At 41.9% G+C, this 20,939-nt stretch overlaps 1 protein-coding gene across 2 annotated transcripts in view; it reads right to left on the bottom strand.

Annotated features, from left to right (window-relative positions):
* The window catches only part of LRRK2 (leucine rich repeat kinase 2), a 1,446,345-nt gene extending 1,426,120 nt beyond the window's left edge, over nt 1-20,225 (bottom strand). For both annotated transcript variants that reach the window (XM_069229760.1, XM_069229761.1), the window contains exons 1-2: nt 19,967-20,225; nt 19,570-19,655 (exon numbers count right to left, since the gene is read on the bottom strand). In XM_069229760.1, the coding sequence (XP_069085861.1) occupies nt 19,570-19,655; nt 19,967-20,087 (207 nt within the window). In that variant the 5' untranslated portion in view covers nt 20,088-20,225. The remainder of the gene's footprint in view (nt 1-19,569; nt 19,656-19,966) is intronic.
* Between the last annotated feature and the right edge of the window lie 714 nt (nt 20,226-20,939).

Here is a 20,939-nt window from a genome sequence, read left to right as displayed (position 1 = left end):
GCTCATGCCCAGGACTACAGCCTCCTACCCAGTAGGAGAAGCATCCCTGCTACCTCCTCCTTAGTTGGGTTGGGTATTGTCAGGCCTCTTTGCTGCAAGCTTAACTGGTTGAGCATCATGTGACTTTACAAGGAAGTAGTGGGCAGAGAGGTCGGAGAAATCAACTGCACCAAGCCCACTGCTCACTTCTGGAACAAATACTAAATCTACAAAGACTCTACTGGACTGCACGTTTTGGATCAGTACAAGCAGGATCTGAACCTTTATTCATGTTAGATATGCTCCCAAGTGCCTACTGGCCAGAATGGGGAAGTACCAGAGGAATTAGCCATAGAGTTCCTAGACATAGTGCAGGCTCTCGACTCCCTGAGCTGGTCATATCTATGTCGGGTATTACAAAAGGTTGGAATCAGCCCTAAATTTATACAATGGGTCCCACTGTTATACTCCGACCCATGCACTTGAGTGCTAACTGAGGGAGAGGTGTCATCCCTATTCGCCCTCGGCAGAGATACTCGGCTGGGGTATCCACTCTTACCACCCCTTTTTGCGCTGGCAATGGAGCCTCTGGTCAAGCACCTCTGGCAGACCTGCATCCTTGGGGCATTATCGTTGGGCAGACCACAAATCTGGTTTCCCTATATACCAATGATGCTCTGGTCCACCTCCACAAGCCTACCGAGTCTGTACCTATTCTTATGTCTGAGATTCTTTGAACAGGTTTCGGGTCTTAAGTTCCATCCTGCTAAGTCTACACTATGGCCCCTGGCCGCCTTGGTTGGCCGACCGCAAGAGGATCTCCCATGGCTCATGATTCCATGGGAGGTCACCAAAGTTTGGTACCTAGGGGTTCGATTAGCACCCACCGCACAATCTTACCTTGACCTCACTATAGGAACAGTGATACAAGGGCTACAAACCTCCATAAAATTCTGACCAGAGCTGCCCCTGTCTCTCACAGGACAGATTGCAGTCGTCAAAATGATCCTGCTCCCTCAATGTCTTTATACCCTCCAGGGCTTATTTTATAATAATTCCCAGAGAGTATTTCCAAGTGATTAACAGCATCATCATAGTCTTACCGTGGGCAGACAAACGGAAACACACCAGCCTTTCCATACTGCAACGGTCATGTGAGAAAGGAGGACTGGAAGTCCCTAACATTGAGCCCTATTATATGGCTGTGCATCTCCAACACGCCATAGCATGGCTGGACCCGGAAGACTCCTGGGAAAGGCCCTGCTGAGAGGCTCACATTTAGGGGGCTAGCTACCAGCCCTATTGATGAACGGTTCTGGGGTCCCATAGGAAACCCCATATTTGATATGCCAATTGGCGCATCTGGGAAAGTGCTGTGAAGAAAATAATCCATAGAGCCCCATATGCCCCTGCTATGCCCCTATGGGCTTTGCAGCGGTTCTGCAAGGTAGCCGACTATGTCGGTCCAACGCTGAAAAGATGGGGGTTGCACTACCTTGGGAGACCTCTACCCAGATGGAAGATTCATCTCAATGGCGGACACGTATGATACCTTCCGCCTTGGGCCGGGCCAATTTCTACAATACAGTACGATCTCTGAATAGGCAAGGGAGATATGACCCTCCTTTCCGGAGGCTGACCCGCAATCGGACATGCTGTCCACACTCATGATGGCCGGGAGGTAGGCACCTCATTTCACACATATATTGGGCATTGTGCTATGATCTTACAAGGGGGCGGTTAGGAGTACAAACACGTTGGGAAACAACAGTCTCGGAACCTATCTCGGACCGCGATTGGGAAAATATCCATATGAGGGTGCGTTTGGTCAGTTCTAACCCTCGCTTCAAGCTCACAAAATATATATTTTTTTAGATAAAAATGTATGATACCAACAGGGCTACAGGTTAACAACTTCAACTAATGGTGCTACAAATTATATTAGGTCTTACACCTGCAACCGCCAAAAAAAGAAAAAGCTTAGTAGGAAGTTTACCCTGCTGTGCCTTATATTAGCAAAGAGCTGCACAGCTATCTATTGGTTGTCACCGATACACCCCAATCATAAGGCATGGTTGAGGGATGTAAATGAATGGGCTACCGTAGACGAAATGAAACATGTCCGTTCAGATGACAAACCAGAGAAGGACCTTCAGGCTTGGACATCGATCCTACACGACCTGAATCAGCTTTCCCCCCAACACAGGCAGAGGTTTCCACTCTAAACCGATAAATTAGCGATACGGACGTGCCTGTACCAGCAACTTCTCAAACATCAGGATAGCAGACAGTCTCTCCTAGGCCATCTGTCTTCACCCAGTCTAGACCACCTCACGGATGCACATGCTGGGGGAAAGGGGAATGGGGTATTGTTCTTCTGCTAGAAATACATGGAGATGTGGTTTGAACCAGTGCAACGATGGACACTATTGCATGAATATTGGTTTCAGCACATTGGTGTATTATGTTCTGATCATGTACTCCTTAGAGTTGGTTCACTTTCCTTTCTTTGTTTCTCTTAATCCTTTTCATTTTCAGGAAAAGACAAAGATTATTTGGAAGAAAAACAAGCATTTCCAATGCAGTGGGTCATGCATTTGTTCAAGTTAGAGCTATTAGCGTTGTAAACTCCTAACAGGATTTTTCTTGCTACAAAAATTGAAAATGAAAAGTAAAACAGTTTCACATAAGCTAGCCGGTTCAAAGCGCCATGGCCACTATGAGCAGGAGCGTGAAGGAGACACACAAAGGAAAAAGAAGTGTGCGTGCAGTCAAACGTCTCGGCAAAGGTGCAATTAGCCATGTCACAGGGTTGATGTCCAAGGCGGTAACGAGACTGCCCCAATGAGGGACAAATGTAAAGCACTTATCAATTATTACAAAGGATTTTTAAAGGGCAAGCCAATGAACGAGCGATAGTGATGGGCGTGGTTAAAAGCCGAAATAGATAATAACTTGTCAGAAAAGTAACGCTTCTGCGCTGCTATGCTCGACCTAAAAAAGTTGAGCCCTGTCTTCTTTCTCCAAAATTGCCTCCACTAATCTTTGCAGATGAGAACTCTAGCCATTTGACTCCGAGAGTCACAGGCTACAATTTATTTTTTGGTCAGTAGGCCTTTTCTGACTCTGATGGGTTCTGTCTGTGATGGGCTTATCAAACAAACTGAGAAAAATAGAATGCATTCCTAAGAGCAAATGATATGTGACCATAATAAAATGGATAAGAAGGCCAAAATGGGAGGTTAAATAAGACCAGTATCTCGTAAAGCCAGCATGGTTGACATTTGTATTGAGTGTAGATTGGATATTAGCATGAGGTGGAAACACCAAACCTATTGGCTTTAACAATGTTTGTTTTCCTGTCAGCATTGGGTAGGGAGCATGGATAAAAAGCAGCTGAAAAACAGATCATACAGAAAATAAAGCAACTCTTTCTCTGCAGCATTCTTTAGGATGATTTTGTCAGCGCTTGTTCAGCGACTAATTTCTGGTGTAAAACCATCCCTCGTGCATTCCAGGTAAGGCAGAAAGACACATCCAATCAGCCAACAGAAAAAAATAAGACTAAAATACTTCTAGGGGGTGTATCAAGCCATGACTGAATATTTCAAGCCAATTGCTCAAGGTACTGGGGCAAAAAAAGCTAGTGGCTGAAGGAGGCTGACCCAAATCCTCCTATAGTAAGTATTGAATACAAAATGTTTACAATGAAGGGCACTTGAGCCATGTATTTCAAAACTAATGGAGAACACATTTCCATCTAAAGAGGCGGGCAGCCATTGTGCACAGCACACAAACTAAAAAAACTCTTATGGAAAAAGACACTAATACACTTTTTACTCACCAAAGCAGTGGTTGCCATACACATATATATAACTAATGGAAGGAAGGTATATCTTTATTGACTGAACAAGAACGTTCTTTAATTTATTGTTCAAAAACATACATAGGAATATGATAAATGTTTCTACTAAGGTTTTCTACAGAGCACACCCTGCCTCAATCTGGAAAGATGGCACTACAATTTTAGATTAAAGTAAGGCCTGACTGGTTTAGTATTAAATATCGAGCCCAAGAATATTGACATAAGAATATCGTGGACAAAATATCAGGAAACAAAATATCTTAAGTTAAGTGCATACAGGGAAGTATAGATTTACCTTGAATAAATATTTCTCACCAAGGTCCATTTACTTGAAGTTGGGTATAGAATATTTATACTTACATTTCGATATTTTGGATTCGATCCTTTGTCTTCGATACTTGCATGCCTTGATATTCTGAATATGCACAACGGCCTGACCGCTATAAGCTTTAACAGTCAAACAAAGCATCAGCCTATTGTCAGAAAAATCAATAAGGGGATGCTATCTAATCAGATACAAGCCTAAAAATTAGAAGTTCAGTAAGGTATCTTTGGGGGTACTGATTATCTGCTGAGCTCCATTTCCTTCATTACAGCATTCGGTATACAGACATTTGCACAAAAAGGATACACGAATGGATTAAAGATTAAAAAAAAATACAAAACCTAAAAACATGTTAAAAATGCACTTCGTAATCAAATGGATAATTGCATTATTCCATGCTATAAGACAAATGTAAAGGGCACGAATAGGACAAAGAAATAAAATAGTAACGCTTATGCTTCCCACAAGATTTGTCCTACACCCGTTTCACACAATATGCATTTCATGTTTTGTGCTGTTTCGCCATATCCTTTGAGGTAGAAACTTAAAGCCAACACTTCCTTTCCGTTTGAATCTCGGAGACTTAACAGACCTGAAACCCGCCAGTTTTCATTTGGCCTGGCATACTGCCCACTTCCTTCCTTTGAAGAAATATGTTCCCAGTGCACATTTGTCTTTGTTTCGTCCATTTAGTATTGCTAGCCTTGTGTTAATGATAAATCTTTAGTACACTTTAGTAAGGAACTCTATAGATAAAAAAGTAATTCCCTTATTATTGTGCACCACGACTGCGTTCATTATGTCAAGAAGAAAAAGTTTTTCGCTCATATTTGGGTCATTTACTAATTCATATTATGCGGTATATACGTCACCATTACGCTATACCTGCACTTTGCCACAGCCTTTAGAGTCCATTTCTCTGGGTCTATTTTTAAGTTCCTTTTATTTTCTCAGAACTCGAGCAGATGTGCCACGGCCAAAGAAAACAAGCTTCTTCCCTCTGCATTTTTCTGGTTACAGATGTAGGTTGAAATCTGAATTTAGGAGACGAATACTTCCTTCCATCGGAAATATTTCAGCTTCTCAAAGTTGCAGTGCTTAATTTGTGCTTGTTGTTTCCGCTGCTGAGCACCGGCACTTATTTGTGCGGCCGGGGCTTATTCTTATGCCTCAAGCATTTACTGCGAGCAAAAGACACATATGGGAAAGACGGGAGAAGGAAAAACTAAAAAGCGACACAAAGGGAGAAAATACAAAATTGCAGGATGAGCTGAAGGGGCAGAGGTGGCCGTAAATAGTTTGAAGAGGCCCGAGATGGCTTCAGGATTACACTGCATCAGTATTCAGTGCTGGCAGATTTAATTACAGCAGCCTCGTGTTTAAGAGAAGGGCTTTGAGCACCGGCACCTCTTTATTTGCATTTTAAGCAGTGCAAAGTTGTATTCCCCAAAGCTTTCGCTTGGCTGCTTCATACTACGTTTCTGGAATGATTATCTTTTTATGGTTAACATTTCGATACAAAGAGGAATGAATGGTCTTTCTTGTAATTCCACTGCAAGGCATTTACTCTCTGTAAACCTCTCCTTAATTAGATGATGGCGTTTCTGTGCTGCGATTGGCTGTATAGTACAGCCTTTTTCATGACACTGAATCTTTGGGCTAAAATAAACTTCGCAATTTGTTTCCCGGTACCGTACTGTGTGTTGCACATAGTGTGTATAGGATTCTTATCCAAGAATGTCTCTGTTACAGTTACTCTACTAGCCACCCTGGCATTTTGCAGCCGGTCCCAGGTGCCTGCCACCAGGGCTTTAAGTGGGATGAAAAAACTGGCAGGTCTCCCAAAGGGGCATGGTCGATGTAATGACGGGCGTGGCTAAAAATACTGTGCTTAGCATGTTGTGCGCCCGCCTGGCATTTTGCTGCTTCTTACATCCAGATATATAATAATGCAACAAGTAGCAATCTACAAGAAGCCAGGACTGTTGGCTTTGTCAATGGTTGTTGGATACATAAGATAAATAAGAAACAACAATGAAAAACAATATCCAGCGATGGAGAGGGTCCAAAGGCACTAATTTCTTGTAACTATTGATGTTGTTAGTCTCTATACTTCTATTAAACATAGTGATGGTCTAACAGCAGTGAGCAAATGTCTGTCTACCAGATGGGTGCAGCACTTGGCATGGAACACAATGATTCTGGATATTCTTAAATTTAGCCTTGAAAACAACTACTTTCTCTTTAATGGCAACTTTTATTTACAGCTCCAAGGGACTGCGATGGGGGCACAATTGGCTCCACCCTACGCCTGTATCCTGATGGGAGATGTAGAAAATCATTGGCTTGGGTCAGACCGCTCGGAACATTTTATCAAACACATCATCTTTTGGGGACGTTACATTGATGATATCCTGCTTATTTGGCAAGGTTCAGAGGTCCATCTTCATCAATTTATTCAGTCCCTAACACCCAATCCTTGGGAGATAGAGATAACCTACCAAATCTCCAATTCTTCAATTGAGTATTTAGATCTATTGATTTTTGTAGACGACAACAAACTCCAGACCAAGTTTTTTCGTAAAAACGACATCTGCTAATTCAACTCTTCATGCCACCAGCTGTCACTCATCCAGTACTATCCAGAACATACCTAAAGGTGAATTTAGACGAGCCAGACTTAATTGTACTACCATCTCTGATTATGATAATACGTCCATTGAAATGATCGAGAGGCTTACATCCAGTGGTTACAACCGGGACTCATTAAATACCATAAGGAATGAAGTGAGAAGTATGGATCTGAACCATTTGCTGTACCAACCCAAAAGAACCAGCAAGAACACAACTATTTGCTTCATCACAGCATTTCATAATGGTCACAATCATATTCGGAAATCATTCAGGAAATATTGGTTTCTACTTTTGAATAACTCTTCCACTAATCAATATATCACTAATTACCCTCAAGTAGGTTTCAGGCGGGCACCCAATCTCCGCAACAAGCTTTGCCCTTCATTTCTCCAACGAAAGTCTCCTACTACATTTCTACCTTTCAAACCAAAAGGCTTTTACACTTGTAGTAAATGTTCTGTATGCAAATTGGGTCTCTCCAAATCCACATCAGTAATCATCAACAATTGTACCCATCATATTACTGACTTCATTAATTGTGCCAGTACCCATGTTGTCTATGCTATCTGGTGCTCTTGCAACCTAACCTATATAGGCAGCACGATCCGTCCTTTAAAAGCCAGAATACAAGAACATTTTCGGAATATACAAAAGTCTGACACTAAAGCACCACTAGTTGAACATTTTATCAACTGTCATCATCACCAACGCACCTTTACTTTTAGCGGTCTTCGCCGCATCACACCTTCTCTGAGAGGCGGCAACACGTCACTGCGACTACGCCAGCAAGAAAGCCGCTTAATAATTAAATATGATACAGTCAACAATGGTCTCAACAAAGATCATGAATGGCATTTTTGGTTAATGTAAATATAAAATGGCTTTCTGTTTTATCTTTTTGTTACTTTCCAGGAACTGTTACTTATATATGCTGATATATGTTAAGTCCTAGATTTTGGCCTTTTCCATTGAGATGTATCTGTTAGAGTCATGTTTGATGTATCTCTGGTGCTAGTGACATCACTGCTTCTAAGCTCTTCATTTCAGTTTTTTCATTTGTCAGTAGCCTTCTATTTGTCTTTTTCCTTTTTCAACTTATTTTTTATCTTTCACTTTCCAATAAATGTTTTAGTTTTCTATTTATTTCCTTTTCCCCTTTCCTAGCCTTTCTTCTATGTGTTTTATCCCATTTTCTTTTCAACCTACTTCCCTTTTAATAGCGCTCTGCTAATCTCCTTTCTTTCGATTATTATGCGTATCACACCACTCTAAGATGGCAGCACGTTTTTCCCGGGTTCCCAAAGATGGTGCTTTCCACCTTGGTGACCGGCAGTCCGTTTTTACTTTCACCCTAAAAACGAAGATGAGGTAGGACTACCCCTTCCGCACCAGGTATTTAAACGAGACTCCGGCGCTCTCGCGCCCGTCCCGTTTTTAATTCTGCTGCCTATTCACGGCGTCCCGATTTTTCGAGCATTTCACGGGTGAGAACTGTGGCACTATTGCTACATTTATACTATTTACGAATATACCGAGCCTCCGCTTACCTTATACAGTTCCCAACCGGGGTTTTATCTAATTTTTCCAATATTTTTTATTTTTAAAAGGTGGCCTCTCTGACTTATGAATTTTCAGAAAAATACTTGACCTTTTAATGGAAAAAATTAACTCGCACGCAACATTTGAGCTAGTCAACATTCTACATCAAAGCTGTTATTATCAGTATATCTGCTCTCTCATACTCTGTTCTAAAGATTAGTTTGCCTTATATTTGACCATTGTTCTTTTTACAGAATATGATCTATTCAAAATCTAAACCATAATGATTGTTTTACTTACTCGACTTTGCACGGTATGTCTGTTTATATTTCATATTCTTTTATTACTCGCTCTTATATTTGCTCTTACCTTTAAGCAATGTTTTTGGGGCATCTTCCGGTCTTTCCGGACCAGGGCACTACATTTCGGAGTTTTAAACTACCAAAAATTTATTTCTTTTAAATTTCTTTTCAAATCTTAGTGACCACAAAACTAATCTAGTGACCATCTTGGCTTCCGAATGAATTTCACATTTTCTCTGTAACATCACAGATTTTGCAGCACGCTTAGTTTCTTGCCGATCTTTCCTTTTCTTTGACTTTTGTGGAGGTTTTGAAGCCTTTAATCCCACCATAATCCCTTCCAATCTTTACTACGTCTGGCTACAAGGATCTTCCAATTCCTGGAATAGAATATCAGAAGAAATCATTCCTCACGTAATCAGTCTTTGCTCACTACTCGGTGGTCCCGGTTGGTATCTTATCTTTCCTTTCCTCACATGATTAACTCTGTTCAAGAATCTGATTTTTTCCTTCTTTTTCAGCCTTGAGAAAGCCCTGGCTAAATAGCCAGAGGGGGCGAAACACGTGTTGGCTGACCTTTCTTGTTACCAATTTGGATTTCGTTTTTGTCTTGAAAAAGAAATGACTCTTTGATTTTTGGAATCAAAACGCCTGTACCACAATGAAATAAATACTAACTTGAGTTGCTTAACCACGAGTTTTTGTATATCTATTGGATTCAACTTCAAGATTCTTTGAGTGGAACTTTACCTTTTGCTTGCAAGAAACAACAATGACTGTTGTTTATCATATTGAAAATGCTTCAGTTCTGAAACATGAGACTATGAAAGAACTGTAACAAGTCTCTTTGAAGTTACAGCAAAGGCAGCACAGGGTGGTACTGCTGCAGAGTTGAGATTTATTTCACCCCGAGGGAGAGTGTAAAAATGGAGAGCCCGATGGGGACCCGTCGCAGCACCTGCTTTTTAGAACTGCTGCTACTGAGCACCGGCAGGACCCGGCCCACTTAAAGCCCTGCCTGCAACACAGTGTATGAGAATATTCACTTTGTTCACATCATTACCCATATATATTATTTAAGCCATATGATTTTGCAAATCCAGCCACTGTATAAGCTGCCTAACTGTTCTTTTTATTGCTGAAGAATTGAGGGGGTTCCAACACAAGGGAGAAGGCTTCTTGAGGCCCAGACAAACGAAACAGGTACCACTTCAATTGGTTTTCCACGGATATGTTTCTTTCAGCAGCAGCGCTCACCAAATGTAATGCCATGGAGATTTGTTTAATTTTTCAGATGAGATTTTCTTCACAGAATTCCCCATTCATCTTACCAGGTGGTGTAGGAAATTTGCTGCCCCCGTAAGATGGAAAGGGCAATCCATATAAAGTAGGATTGAAAAGTATTGATTTTTGGACTATCTGTCCGAACCGTCGTTAGAGTTTTCTGTAAACTGATTGACTGAGACGTTGAATTTCAGAGGCACCAATAAGAGACCTCCTACCTTCTGTAAACCTTCTATCCCTCTCAGATTTTTGGTGACCACTTTTGTACACGTCTGTGACAAAGCATACTTCACGAGCTCCCTTGTACAGGTAGTTATATCAGGTTCACAAAGAGGAACTGCCAAAGATACAGAGTACTGCCCACTGGGACGATAATGGCTTTACGTCCTGAAAAGGACAATACCTATTTTAACACTTCTTTTTACTTTTGAACAAAGGGAATTTGTTGTGATCACACTTATTTGCAGGAGGTATGTCATTGCTTTACTCTCCTCACACCTATCGTGATAGGAAGTTTACTATTTATTCCCCAGGCAAGTATTTGTGAAATTTATTTTGTCTCTCGATTCAGATGCGGGTTTAAATTTGACAATCTATTGTAGCAGAATTATTCTTTTTATTTTCAGAACGGATGCACACAGCCTTGTCTAACTGTCTCATACAGTGTTGATTCTCTTTAGTTCCACCTTCATCCCTTTATCAATGTTCACTAGCTCAGGAATAAGCAAAATGTTCCATAGGTTTGTACCTTCCCTCAAAACTATCAAAATCTCTTAGTTGCAGGCTTTCCAGGGACTTGTGACATTCCTCTTTTTCCATGAAACCGTATTGTTTGATTAGCTTGGATGTTCATAATAGACAATGTCTGATGAATAATGATATCAAAGGGACACCAGGAACTAAAAAGAGTGCCTTTGCCCTGTCTATCGCTTGGCAATGACACCTACCATCAGCAGGTTGTAGTTGCTGCAGACGAAAACACAAAAACACTGGTGTCTAAAAGCAGGGCAACAACAGCGGTGCTTGAACAAATTTCAGAGCAGAGATGCTGCCTATCGACCTCATGGTACTATAATCATTAAGTGATGTGGAAAATCAAGGTGCAATTTAGCCAGCAATTTAACTAAATGAGCCACACCCATCCAGTGGAAATAAGGGAGGTCCAGTGGTGCATTTCAGGGTCCATACTATAATTATAAGGTTAACATACTGTAAGGTATATTGTTATTTACAAAGAGCACATTGTCCATGACAGTTGTTGTCGTGTGTGACTAAATCATCAAAAGTAACCACTGGACAATAGACTCACTCTTGAGTGGGAAAAAGTGAGTCCTTAATTGCTTTTGACAACTTAATGGGCTGCCTTAAAGACGTACCTGGTAAGTTATAGTGCCTTTCAGCACACACTGGCACTGTGCTGCGAGCCTTGCATATTCAGATAAAAAGGTTCTAACAATTTCTACAAGTGACTGTTGCGACTCCGGATTGGTGTTCTTTGGCTGTTGGGTATTATTGCATCTTCTCACATGCACCTTCTCTACACATCCAGAAAATGAACTATTTGTACCTTGGCCGAGTAGCTGGGTAGCAGTGGCGCTGGGAAAAGTAATAACTTCCCTTTGCTGCAGAGAGGGTAAGTCACTACCTATCCGTTGTGAGGATGAGATTTGCAAAACTTTGTTGGTGAAGGAATAAAAGTGTTCACACCTCTCTGTCTGGTTACTCTCTGATGCACAGACATAAATTTGAAAAAGCAAATCTGAGAGCGAACCTAACAAATCATCTGATGATTCATAGTTTCTAACTTTACCCCGGATGTAATACCCGCTGCAGTCCTGTGAGCTATTATAGACCAATTCCTATTATTTTGTAAAGGGACTAGAATCAGCTAGCTATCAAAAGTATTATTTTATAGCGGAATTAAAAATACAAAAGACACAAAATGGCCCTTCACATCAGCTAAGTAGTGCTCTCAAAAGTACGATATGCCCACTAGAAATAAGGTAGCATGAAAGTTGCACTTCCATCAAGTACTATGCCTCAGTACTGCAAGGCAGAACTGTATTTCGTAGAAAATGGGCCAAGATTAAATACCCAAAACACTGTGTCAGAAACCGATTCTAACTAATCCGAGATTTGTGCCATGTGCCAGTTCATGCGTTCTGCCTAGAGCCATCAGATTGCGCCTTGTTGGTGGGATAATTTTCCTGGTACCATGAAAAGGCACACCAGAAAATTATCACTGTACATATTTTAGTGCCTAATTTTCCACAAACCCATATCATGCACTGTTTATTGTCACCTATGTTTTTTTTTTGTTTTAGTGCATTGATTTACGGTGGGCTAGAGCATATTTTTTGCTCCTGTTCACATTAAATGTTAGCAGTGCTGTCGTTCAGTAATTATGCTAGCAAATGCGTGTTTCATGTGCATGCATCTCATTTCTCTTTATGCATTGCAAAAAGCTTAGCACACGTATGTGGATGACCAAGAGCACATTCGATGTTCAAGTGTAGGCACGTGCCCTCAACTAACAGTGCATATATGTGACAAATACATATTATAAGAACTGCATCAACTCTGATCAAGTAAATGTTTTAACTTCTATAAGGTGTAAGAGAGAGTACTGCTACACTTTATTACCGATTGTAAACTATTTCCCATACAATTTTTCATTTCCACATTTCATCAACTTCCAATGTCCACTCGCGCTAAAGCCACACTTACATTGCAATAATAATTATTTTATTACACACGTGTATTAGTTGCTTATAGGCCATATGAAGAAATTACTCTATCAAACAAGATGTCTTTAACGTACGTTTCTCAGTGACATATTGTGTACCCTTGCATTGGCAATATTTTAATGATACTGAACATGTTGAAAATAAACTGACATAGCACTTAAATCAGTAAAGAAACGTGGAGTGTCCCATATAATTGCATAAGTTCTATTACTGTATCATTTGATCAAATGCACACTTGTAAAACTGGTGCATGGGCTTTTACATACTATTTGTGCATTCTTTCACACGTTTCTTTACCAGAGCATGTCTCACTAATATCAGCTACAAAATTGCAGCCTGGAAACGAAATCTAAGCAGAAATTTCCTTGTTAAAAAATATACTAATATCTGAAAACAATGCCTGTCACTGAACAGTCTGATTTTCAACAAGAGTCAAATACTTATGGGGTAAAGACACCAGAGGTCCTTTTTTTGTTGCATATTTTGAAAATAAACCTCAAGTTAAACACAGACAAGACAGAAATCCTCATCTTTGGCACCAACCCCTCAACTTGGAATGACTCCTGGTAGCCTACCTCCCTAGGAACCACGCCCTCACCCACCACCCACACACGCAACCTAGGCTTCATCTTGGACTCCACACTCAGCATGACTCAGCAGGTCAATGCCATCTCCTCTTCCTGATACAACACTCTCCGCATGCTCTGCAAAATCTTCAAGTGGATTCCTGTCTAAACCAGGAAAACTGTCACCCACGCCCAGGGCAGCAGCCAATTGGACTACGGAAACGCCCTATATGCAGGAATAACAACCAAACTCCTAACAAAGCTGCAAAGAATCCAGAACGCATCCGCCCACCTCATTCTGGACATCCCACGCCACAACCACTTTTCCCCCCACCTCAGAGGCCTTCACTGCCTACCAGATTTAAAGAGGATCAACTTCAAACTCCTCATCCACGGACACAAGGCCCTCCACGACACAGGCCCAGCCTACCTTAATGACAGACTCACCTTCCACACCCCCACCCGCAATCTTCGCTCCGCCAGCCTCGCCCTCGCCTCCATCCACCGCACTACCGCCAGAGGAAGATCCTTCTCTCACCTAGCCGCCAAGACCTGGAACTCGCTACTGCTCCACCTTCGCCAGTCCCAAGACCTCTTGACATTCAGGAAACACCTCAAGACATGGCTCTACGACCAGTAGCTTCCCCCCCAGCGCCTTGAGACCCTAACGGGTGATTAGTGCTCTCTATAAATCTTTGATTGAAAGTCATCTGGGGTGCTGTACCACTTCCCGCACCTCTACTTTCAGAATCTCTTGGATCGACTACAGGCCAATCAGATAACAGTACTGTCACAGGCACCCAGAACCTTGCTGTCATACTTGGTAGGGCATCCAGGTTGCATCATTGTGCTTTGACAGTTCCATAGCTATGTAGTTGCAGAGTCTGATGTTTTGGAACTTTATCTAACTAATGGCGATTAGTGATTGGACATATCAGAACTTCTGCAGATGATTTAAAATGGGATGCATTCTATTTCTGCGATATAAGCAATAAGTTGAGGTACGGACCCACAAAACATTATCAGACAACACAAGAGAACCAGAACTGTATGCGTCGTCTACTTAAATTCAAGTGTCTGTGCATTGTTTGCAACAAGGTCATATCCTCAAAGAAAAACTTACCAATTAGAGTATTAACACCTCTAATTAAGACAAGGCTAGGAATATGTACTAGTTCAGCTACCCAGATGGTCCAGAGCATGTTTACTGGTGTATTTCTGCACAGCACCATTTTAGTCCTTTATATATTTGATTTCATGTGTCCTTTCCAAAGTTAGTCCTTTCAGTACTTCTTCACCCAACATTGGATGAATGAGTCAGTAGGACGATGGGAAATGCTACCTCTACAGTAACTGAAGACAAACATGCTTGTCCGAATTTGACACCTAGTTTCAATTGCACGCTCAACTGGCACCACTTTCTAAAGTCAAAGTACAATTATTTCTTAAACAAAACTTCCAACTGTAGTTCTTAGTAACAAGTGTAATCCACACAAAGTGGCAGAAGAAGAAAACTCAGCTTGGCATCTGAACCACGTTTGAACAGGCACAAGCATGATGATGAAGCTTACAAACCTTTGACATGTAGTACTCTAATATACCTTGTTACCATAACATGGTTGTAATTGCTGATGAGGTCTGTCATTGTCAACATCAGGACAGTGCGCACTCTACTGGCGACAAAAATGCAAAAACCCAGTCTTTATGCAAGAGCATAATTCATGCATTGTGTTTATATGCAGTATGTTAACCTTTTGCATTGCAGAGTTTAACCTTGAAAAACACTATTAATGATGTTTGCAATAACTGTTCATTTGCAAGGTATTGCTGCAGGCTTACTGAGTGTGTTAGGCTGTGGTCCCTTTCTAGGACCTTCTAGAAGCTTTCCCTGCAGCAAGAATGGGTGTGGTTTGTGGGCTGGGCTTGACTCTATATAAAAGGGAGCCAGCCCAGCTGCACGTGCTCACTATTCAGAGGTCCTGGTGCAGAGCAGCAGCAACTTCCTGAGCTCCTGTTCCGGAGGCCTACTTTGATATTTCAGGCCTGCCCTCATTACATTGGTGATCCTTGAGCAGGGCGGTAAGGCGGAGGTCGGGCTGAGCCCTGACCCCCGTTCTCAAAGACATTCGAGTTTTGGGCCTAGTTGTGAAACTCTCTGTGTGCGTGAGTGTGATTTCATGGCATTTGCATATTCTTGTCCAAATAGGCAGAGTGTGCGATTCATTTCTAACATGTAACCCCTGGCATTAAGATCGGCAACAGTGTGCTCGATCATTTCATGGCATTTGCATATTCTTGTCCAAATTGGCAGTGTGCGTGATTCATTTCTGACATGTAACCCTTGGCATTCAGATCGGCAACCGTGTGCGCGATCATTTCATGTCCTTTGCATATTCTTGTTAGAATCGGCAACAGTGTGCGCGATTCATTTCTGACATGTAACCCTTGGCATTTAGATCGGCAACCGTGTGCACGATCATTTCATGGCCTTTGCATATTCTTGTTCGAATCGGCAACAGTGTGTGCGATTCAACCCTGGCATAAAACTCTTGGCTTTTGGATCGGCAGTGTGTGCGATCATTTCCTGACATTTGCATCATGTATTTTGAATCGGAAACAGTGTGCGCGATTCAAACCTGGCATAAAACTCTTGGCTTCTGGATCGGCAGTGTGCGCGATCATTTCATGACATTGAAAAAACTTTGGTGTGCCGTGTTTGTTGAGGGGCACACACTTATCCTGAGCTTTTGGATTTCTTTGAAACGCTTAATTCAAAGTGCAACATTCTTTGTGCATATTAAGTTCCTAGTACAGTTCCTGTTGTTTCCAGGGAATGTTCAGATAGCCTTTGTACTCATGTAAAAATGCAATGTTTATTCTGAAACATTATTGAAGAAGGTTCTTGTGTTCTAGACAGTATGTGATATTTCCTGAAAAGCTCATATGAAACATTGAATTAACCCATTCTTGATTTTTCCAGGTACCTAGATTTCTTGAGGTCTAGTTATAGTAATTTCCTAGGTTATCCATGATTATAGTATAAGAACTCTTAGACCCATAGTCTATTGAAAGTCAATGTGATTATATCTTGACATTGTGTTGTTTAACCTCTTGCTTCCTACAGGTCTCCTTCCCGGTTGTTCCCTACCTAATCCCCTTTTGCCACACTTGTACTCTCTCAGGCTCTGTGGTATATCTATTGGAGCTTTGGAGCTGTCTAGTGGTGGACATGTTGGGAACGTGCGCAGGCCCCGAGGATCTTGTCTCCCTGACAGTCATCGGCCATCTTTCTGGAGTGAAATTAAACAGCTAACAATGAAACACTATTGAAAGACTTTATGGTGGAGAATATCACTAGTATCAGATAGGTGTGAAATTTGGCTTTAAAAAAGTGCAATACATTTGTTAAAAGCAAGTACGATTATGTTTGTAATAGAAGAATAAGGGCAAAGAAAATATATGTTTACAACTTTTACCATGTACATCCAATGTAAGGAATTGTGCTGCCTCCCAAGCTTGTTTTTCTGAATTAATTTCCTACAAGCAGACTACGATTATAGACTCAAGTCATATACATTTCATTCATAGGCATAAGGAAGATTCCATGCCATATATGGTGTAGGCATGTTTGTGTAGTAGTGACAGACCAAAGGTCTGAAACAGCTATAAGGGCAGTTGCCCTCCGTACCAATAAGAGGCATAGACACAGATATGTCTATAATGGGAAAGAGAAAGGAAGAAATGGTACATAATTTACTTTGTCACCTGAATCTCAGAAAAACTTTTTTATTTAAATTTAAAAAATAAAAATAAAAAAAAATCACTGGCCAGACAATTCAATTATAGTGCATCACTCAGGTATTACTGTGTATTGAGTTCCCAGCCCTGCATCACACTCCAAGACTAAGCCTCAACAACTCATCCCTACTACCCCCTTCATCTTAATGTCCAACAATGAAATTACTGGCATATTATGAGTGTGGCAGAATTACCACAGCTGTCCCGGCAGTAAAGACCGCCGCATTACGAGTTTGGCAGTTTGGCTGAAGCCAAACCGCCACAAGGCCACCAGTCCCACTGGTGGGGTCGGACCGGTGCCTTATTACAAGGCAGCAAACCGCCAGGCTTTTGACTGTGGTCACCCCGCCATGAAAACCGTGGCGGTAATGGACCCGGCGGCAGGAATCCCCATTCCTGTTGCCAGCACACGTACCCCCACACATTGCAGACACACACCCCCACTCGACCACACCCATACATACAAACACCCTCACACAAACAGACATGCACCCCCACTCGCTCGCACACAGACACGCACCCCCAATTGCTCGCACACAGGCACACACCCCCACTCGCTTGCACGCATCCGCACCCCCCTCTGCATTCATACATACACACCCCTCCACATACATACACATCCACACCCTCTGCATATATGCACACACCCCCTCTGCATACATACACACCCCCACCCCAACTCTCTGCATACATTCACACATGCACGCACACCCATTCCAACACACACACATGCTCACACACATGCCTACCGCCTGCACATACACCCCCCCCTTTCTGGTTGGTCCACCTACCTGTCTGGGTCGCACAGCAGCCGTCGTCCTGGAGGGTGTGGATATCGGCGGTTCAACCACCAGTGGCACACTGCCATGCTATATTACTGCTCGTAATATGGTGGGCGGAGTCCTAGCGGCGTGGCGGTGCAGGCGGTGGAACCGCCTCTCACCCGCCGTCTGTCAGGCCAACAGTGTCGGGTTTCTGCCTGTTTATGTGCAGAAATCTATAGGTGACTTGTAATATGGCAGTCTTCGCAAAAGACCGACGAAGTCAAAATGAGCACCTAGATCCCAGACACCGAGGTCTATAAGAAACACGCAATACTCTGCCCACAGATTGCACGGTGCCGCTGAGGCTGCTACGGTTCTTGACTGATACAGCTACCCAATGGATGAATATTTATTGTTCAGTTAATTAAAAACTTACAAGTTTAAAAATCACATTTAAAAAACACATTGTAAAATATAGCCCTACGGTTTACATGCATTGCCAGCCAGAGTTACATAAAAAAAGCATTAGCATACTTAAGCACCTGAGCCAATTGCAGAGGATGGAATCCTTTTTGCCTTGCTAATTAATGTTCTAAAAAAAAAATGCTCATTTAAAATCTCAGACAATTTACAGGAACCCTGATCGCAATTTAAATAAGGAGCCTTTATAAAACTGCCTATGCCAGTTTTGCATGATCAGTGTTCGTGAACTTAAAAAAAATAACCCGCAAGAATAGCGTCCTCTCCTTGAAGACAAGCTATAAATGCTTGTAAGCATGTGCGTGTGCCGTCGCTAATGAAAAACGGTCTCAGCAAGTTGCAAAGCCAACAAGTTTCTACAGTTTAGGATCTCCTCTAGGCAGGGGAGTTATTACGGGTGGAAAGATGCTTTCTTCATCGAATAGAGTTCCTTCTAACAAAAATGCTGTACTATTTGCAAAATTGTGACAGGTCGTGGTTAGGAAAATGTACAAAAACTTACAAGAGGGTGGGGAAGGGAATAAAGACAGAGGGCGGGGAGCGTGAGAGCTCAACCAAGACTGCGTGATAAACAAACAATGAAAAAAACACAATGGTAACTAACTCATTAGTTCTAGACGGTATGTGACTATACAAATATATCTACATTTGATTAAATTAGACGTATAGTTTTCTCCAATCCCAACCATGTGCCCTCCACCACCCCTCCCCAATCTCCTCATACTGTTGGGCATTTTCGTTTGCAGGCAAAAGTGTTTTGATAACCTGCTAGAGTGCACGACAAAGACTTCTTCCAGTGCCTTATGGCTGACACTCTAATATGGACGATTCGCTTTTTCTTTCAAGCAACTAAAATATATATATATATATATATATATATAAAAGAACTCATAGCTGTTATAAATCACTTCTGTTGCAGCCTGAGAGTTGCTAACTTGATACTAAGAATGGCCTCATTACCGAAAAATGTATCAACAGTGGGCATTTCCCATCAAGTAAGTTTCCAGGCAGAATGTCCTGTTTATATTGCCGTCAGTTTGTGTATGCCACGGGATGCTTGACATGCCTGAGTCACGCTAAATACAGAACAAAACAAAGCGGAGGATTCTCTTAAAAACGCATTTGCTGCAATTAAGTAACTCAACTCTGACAAGACAATGAACGCTAATCCTCTCCCAATTAACGTCCTGGAGCTTATCACTTCCACAACAGCGGCTATAACTGGCTGGTCGTTGCACAGTGTATCGAATTACAATGTAACAAATACACTGAAAAGGAGCACGTACCTGTTGAACTCCAGCAATTTTGTTGTAAGAATGCAGAACCAGAAGCAACGGAGCATGGACATTTTTTCCTTTGAAAAGTTCAGGAGCTGACAAAAAATAAAATAAAAAGTAAGTGTGTTCGGTACTGTGGGTAGGCATGTCCAGTGGTCACAAGTGTCTCGTGTCCACAGTTGAACAAGACACCACCAAGTATGTAAACAACCAGCACATAGTAGAACATGCAAATCACTATTTTATGATCCGGTAGTCCTGTAAAGCGCTGTAATTCTTTGGGCCCGAGTTCGCGCTATATAAAACTTCCAAAACACAAGCACTGGCAGAAAAAGTCGTGCATCACCCGAAGCCAATTAAACTAACGCGCAAGAAGGATGGGCTGCTGCGGAAAAGAGGAGCGTACCGGTTTCAAAGTAGGTAAAGACGAGCAGGTCGTCCAGTATCTGGATCTGGGTGTCTATGGGCCGCCGCTCCTGCAGGTCCCTCAGGCGCTCGAGCAGCTTCTCGAGACGCGCCGCCTCCATGTCCGAGCCGAGGTCTAGAGCTCTGTGTACCTCAGCTAGGCGCACGCCCCTGTGAGCAGGAGCCCAGACCCGCGGTGTAAGTAAAGGGTGAGACACTTTCACTTTTACTTCGCCGAGAACGAATGGCAACGGCAGTCTCTGCTCCTCCTCTAGTTCCTTTCCGCTCCGCCTTCTCCCAACTTTTTTCTTCCTTGATCTACGACTGCCTCTGGACAGCTGTCACAAGTTTCCATCAAGTGTCGAAGGGCGCCGTCCCTTCCGAGTCTGAAACAGCAACGTCCATATTTCCATTTTACGCTACGTCATTAGCGTCCTTTCTTTTCAGAGTCGGTAAAGGAAGCCGGCAATTCCTACGAAACCGCATAGAATTCTATAATTGTTGATAAAATGTCCAGTAAGACCCGGTACCCTAAGATTAGAAAAAAAAAAAAAAAAAGCATTTTCAATGCAATGGGTCTCCCATTTGTAAGAGTTTGAGCTATTGGTAATGTAAATGATTAATTGATCTATTTTTGCAATAAATTGGGCTACTTTGTCATTAATAATTGTTTTCCTGCTATATAATTCCAGTGATTTTTTTATCTGCAGCAAAAAATGAAAATGTTGCTATTTTGTATTTTAATTTAAAGTGGTATGCAAATGAAAATAGAATTCCGATTTAACTACTGTATTATTAGAGTTGACGCTGGGTAATTGAGTAATAAGGATGTGTTATTGTGTTTAGTCACGGTTAAAATTGTATTAAGGAAATAAACACTGTTCCTTATTACGGCATCTAAGGAAACAGATTAAAACTAGAAACTAGAAACAAGAAATTGCAATCGAATTGCAATGTTTTTGTATTTTAATTTG

Source organism: Pleurodeles waltl, chromosome 4_1 (genome assembly GCF_031143425.1).
Source record: "Pleurodeles waltl isolate 20211129_DDA chromosome 4_1, aPleWal1.hap1.20221129, whole genome shotgun sequence".
NCBI classification, from domain to species: Eukaryota; Metazoa; Chordata; class Amphibia; order Caudata; family Salamandridae; genus Pleurodeles; species Pleurodeles waltl.
Note: the sequence above shows the minus strand (reverse complement) of the source record. Positions and strands in the feature narration are given on the sequence as shown.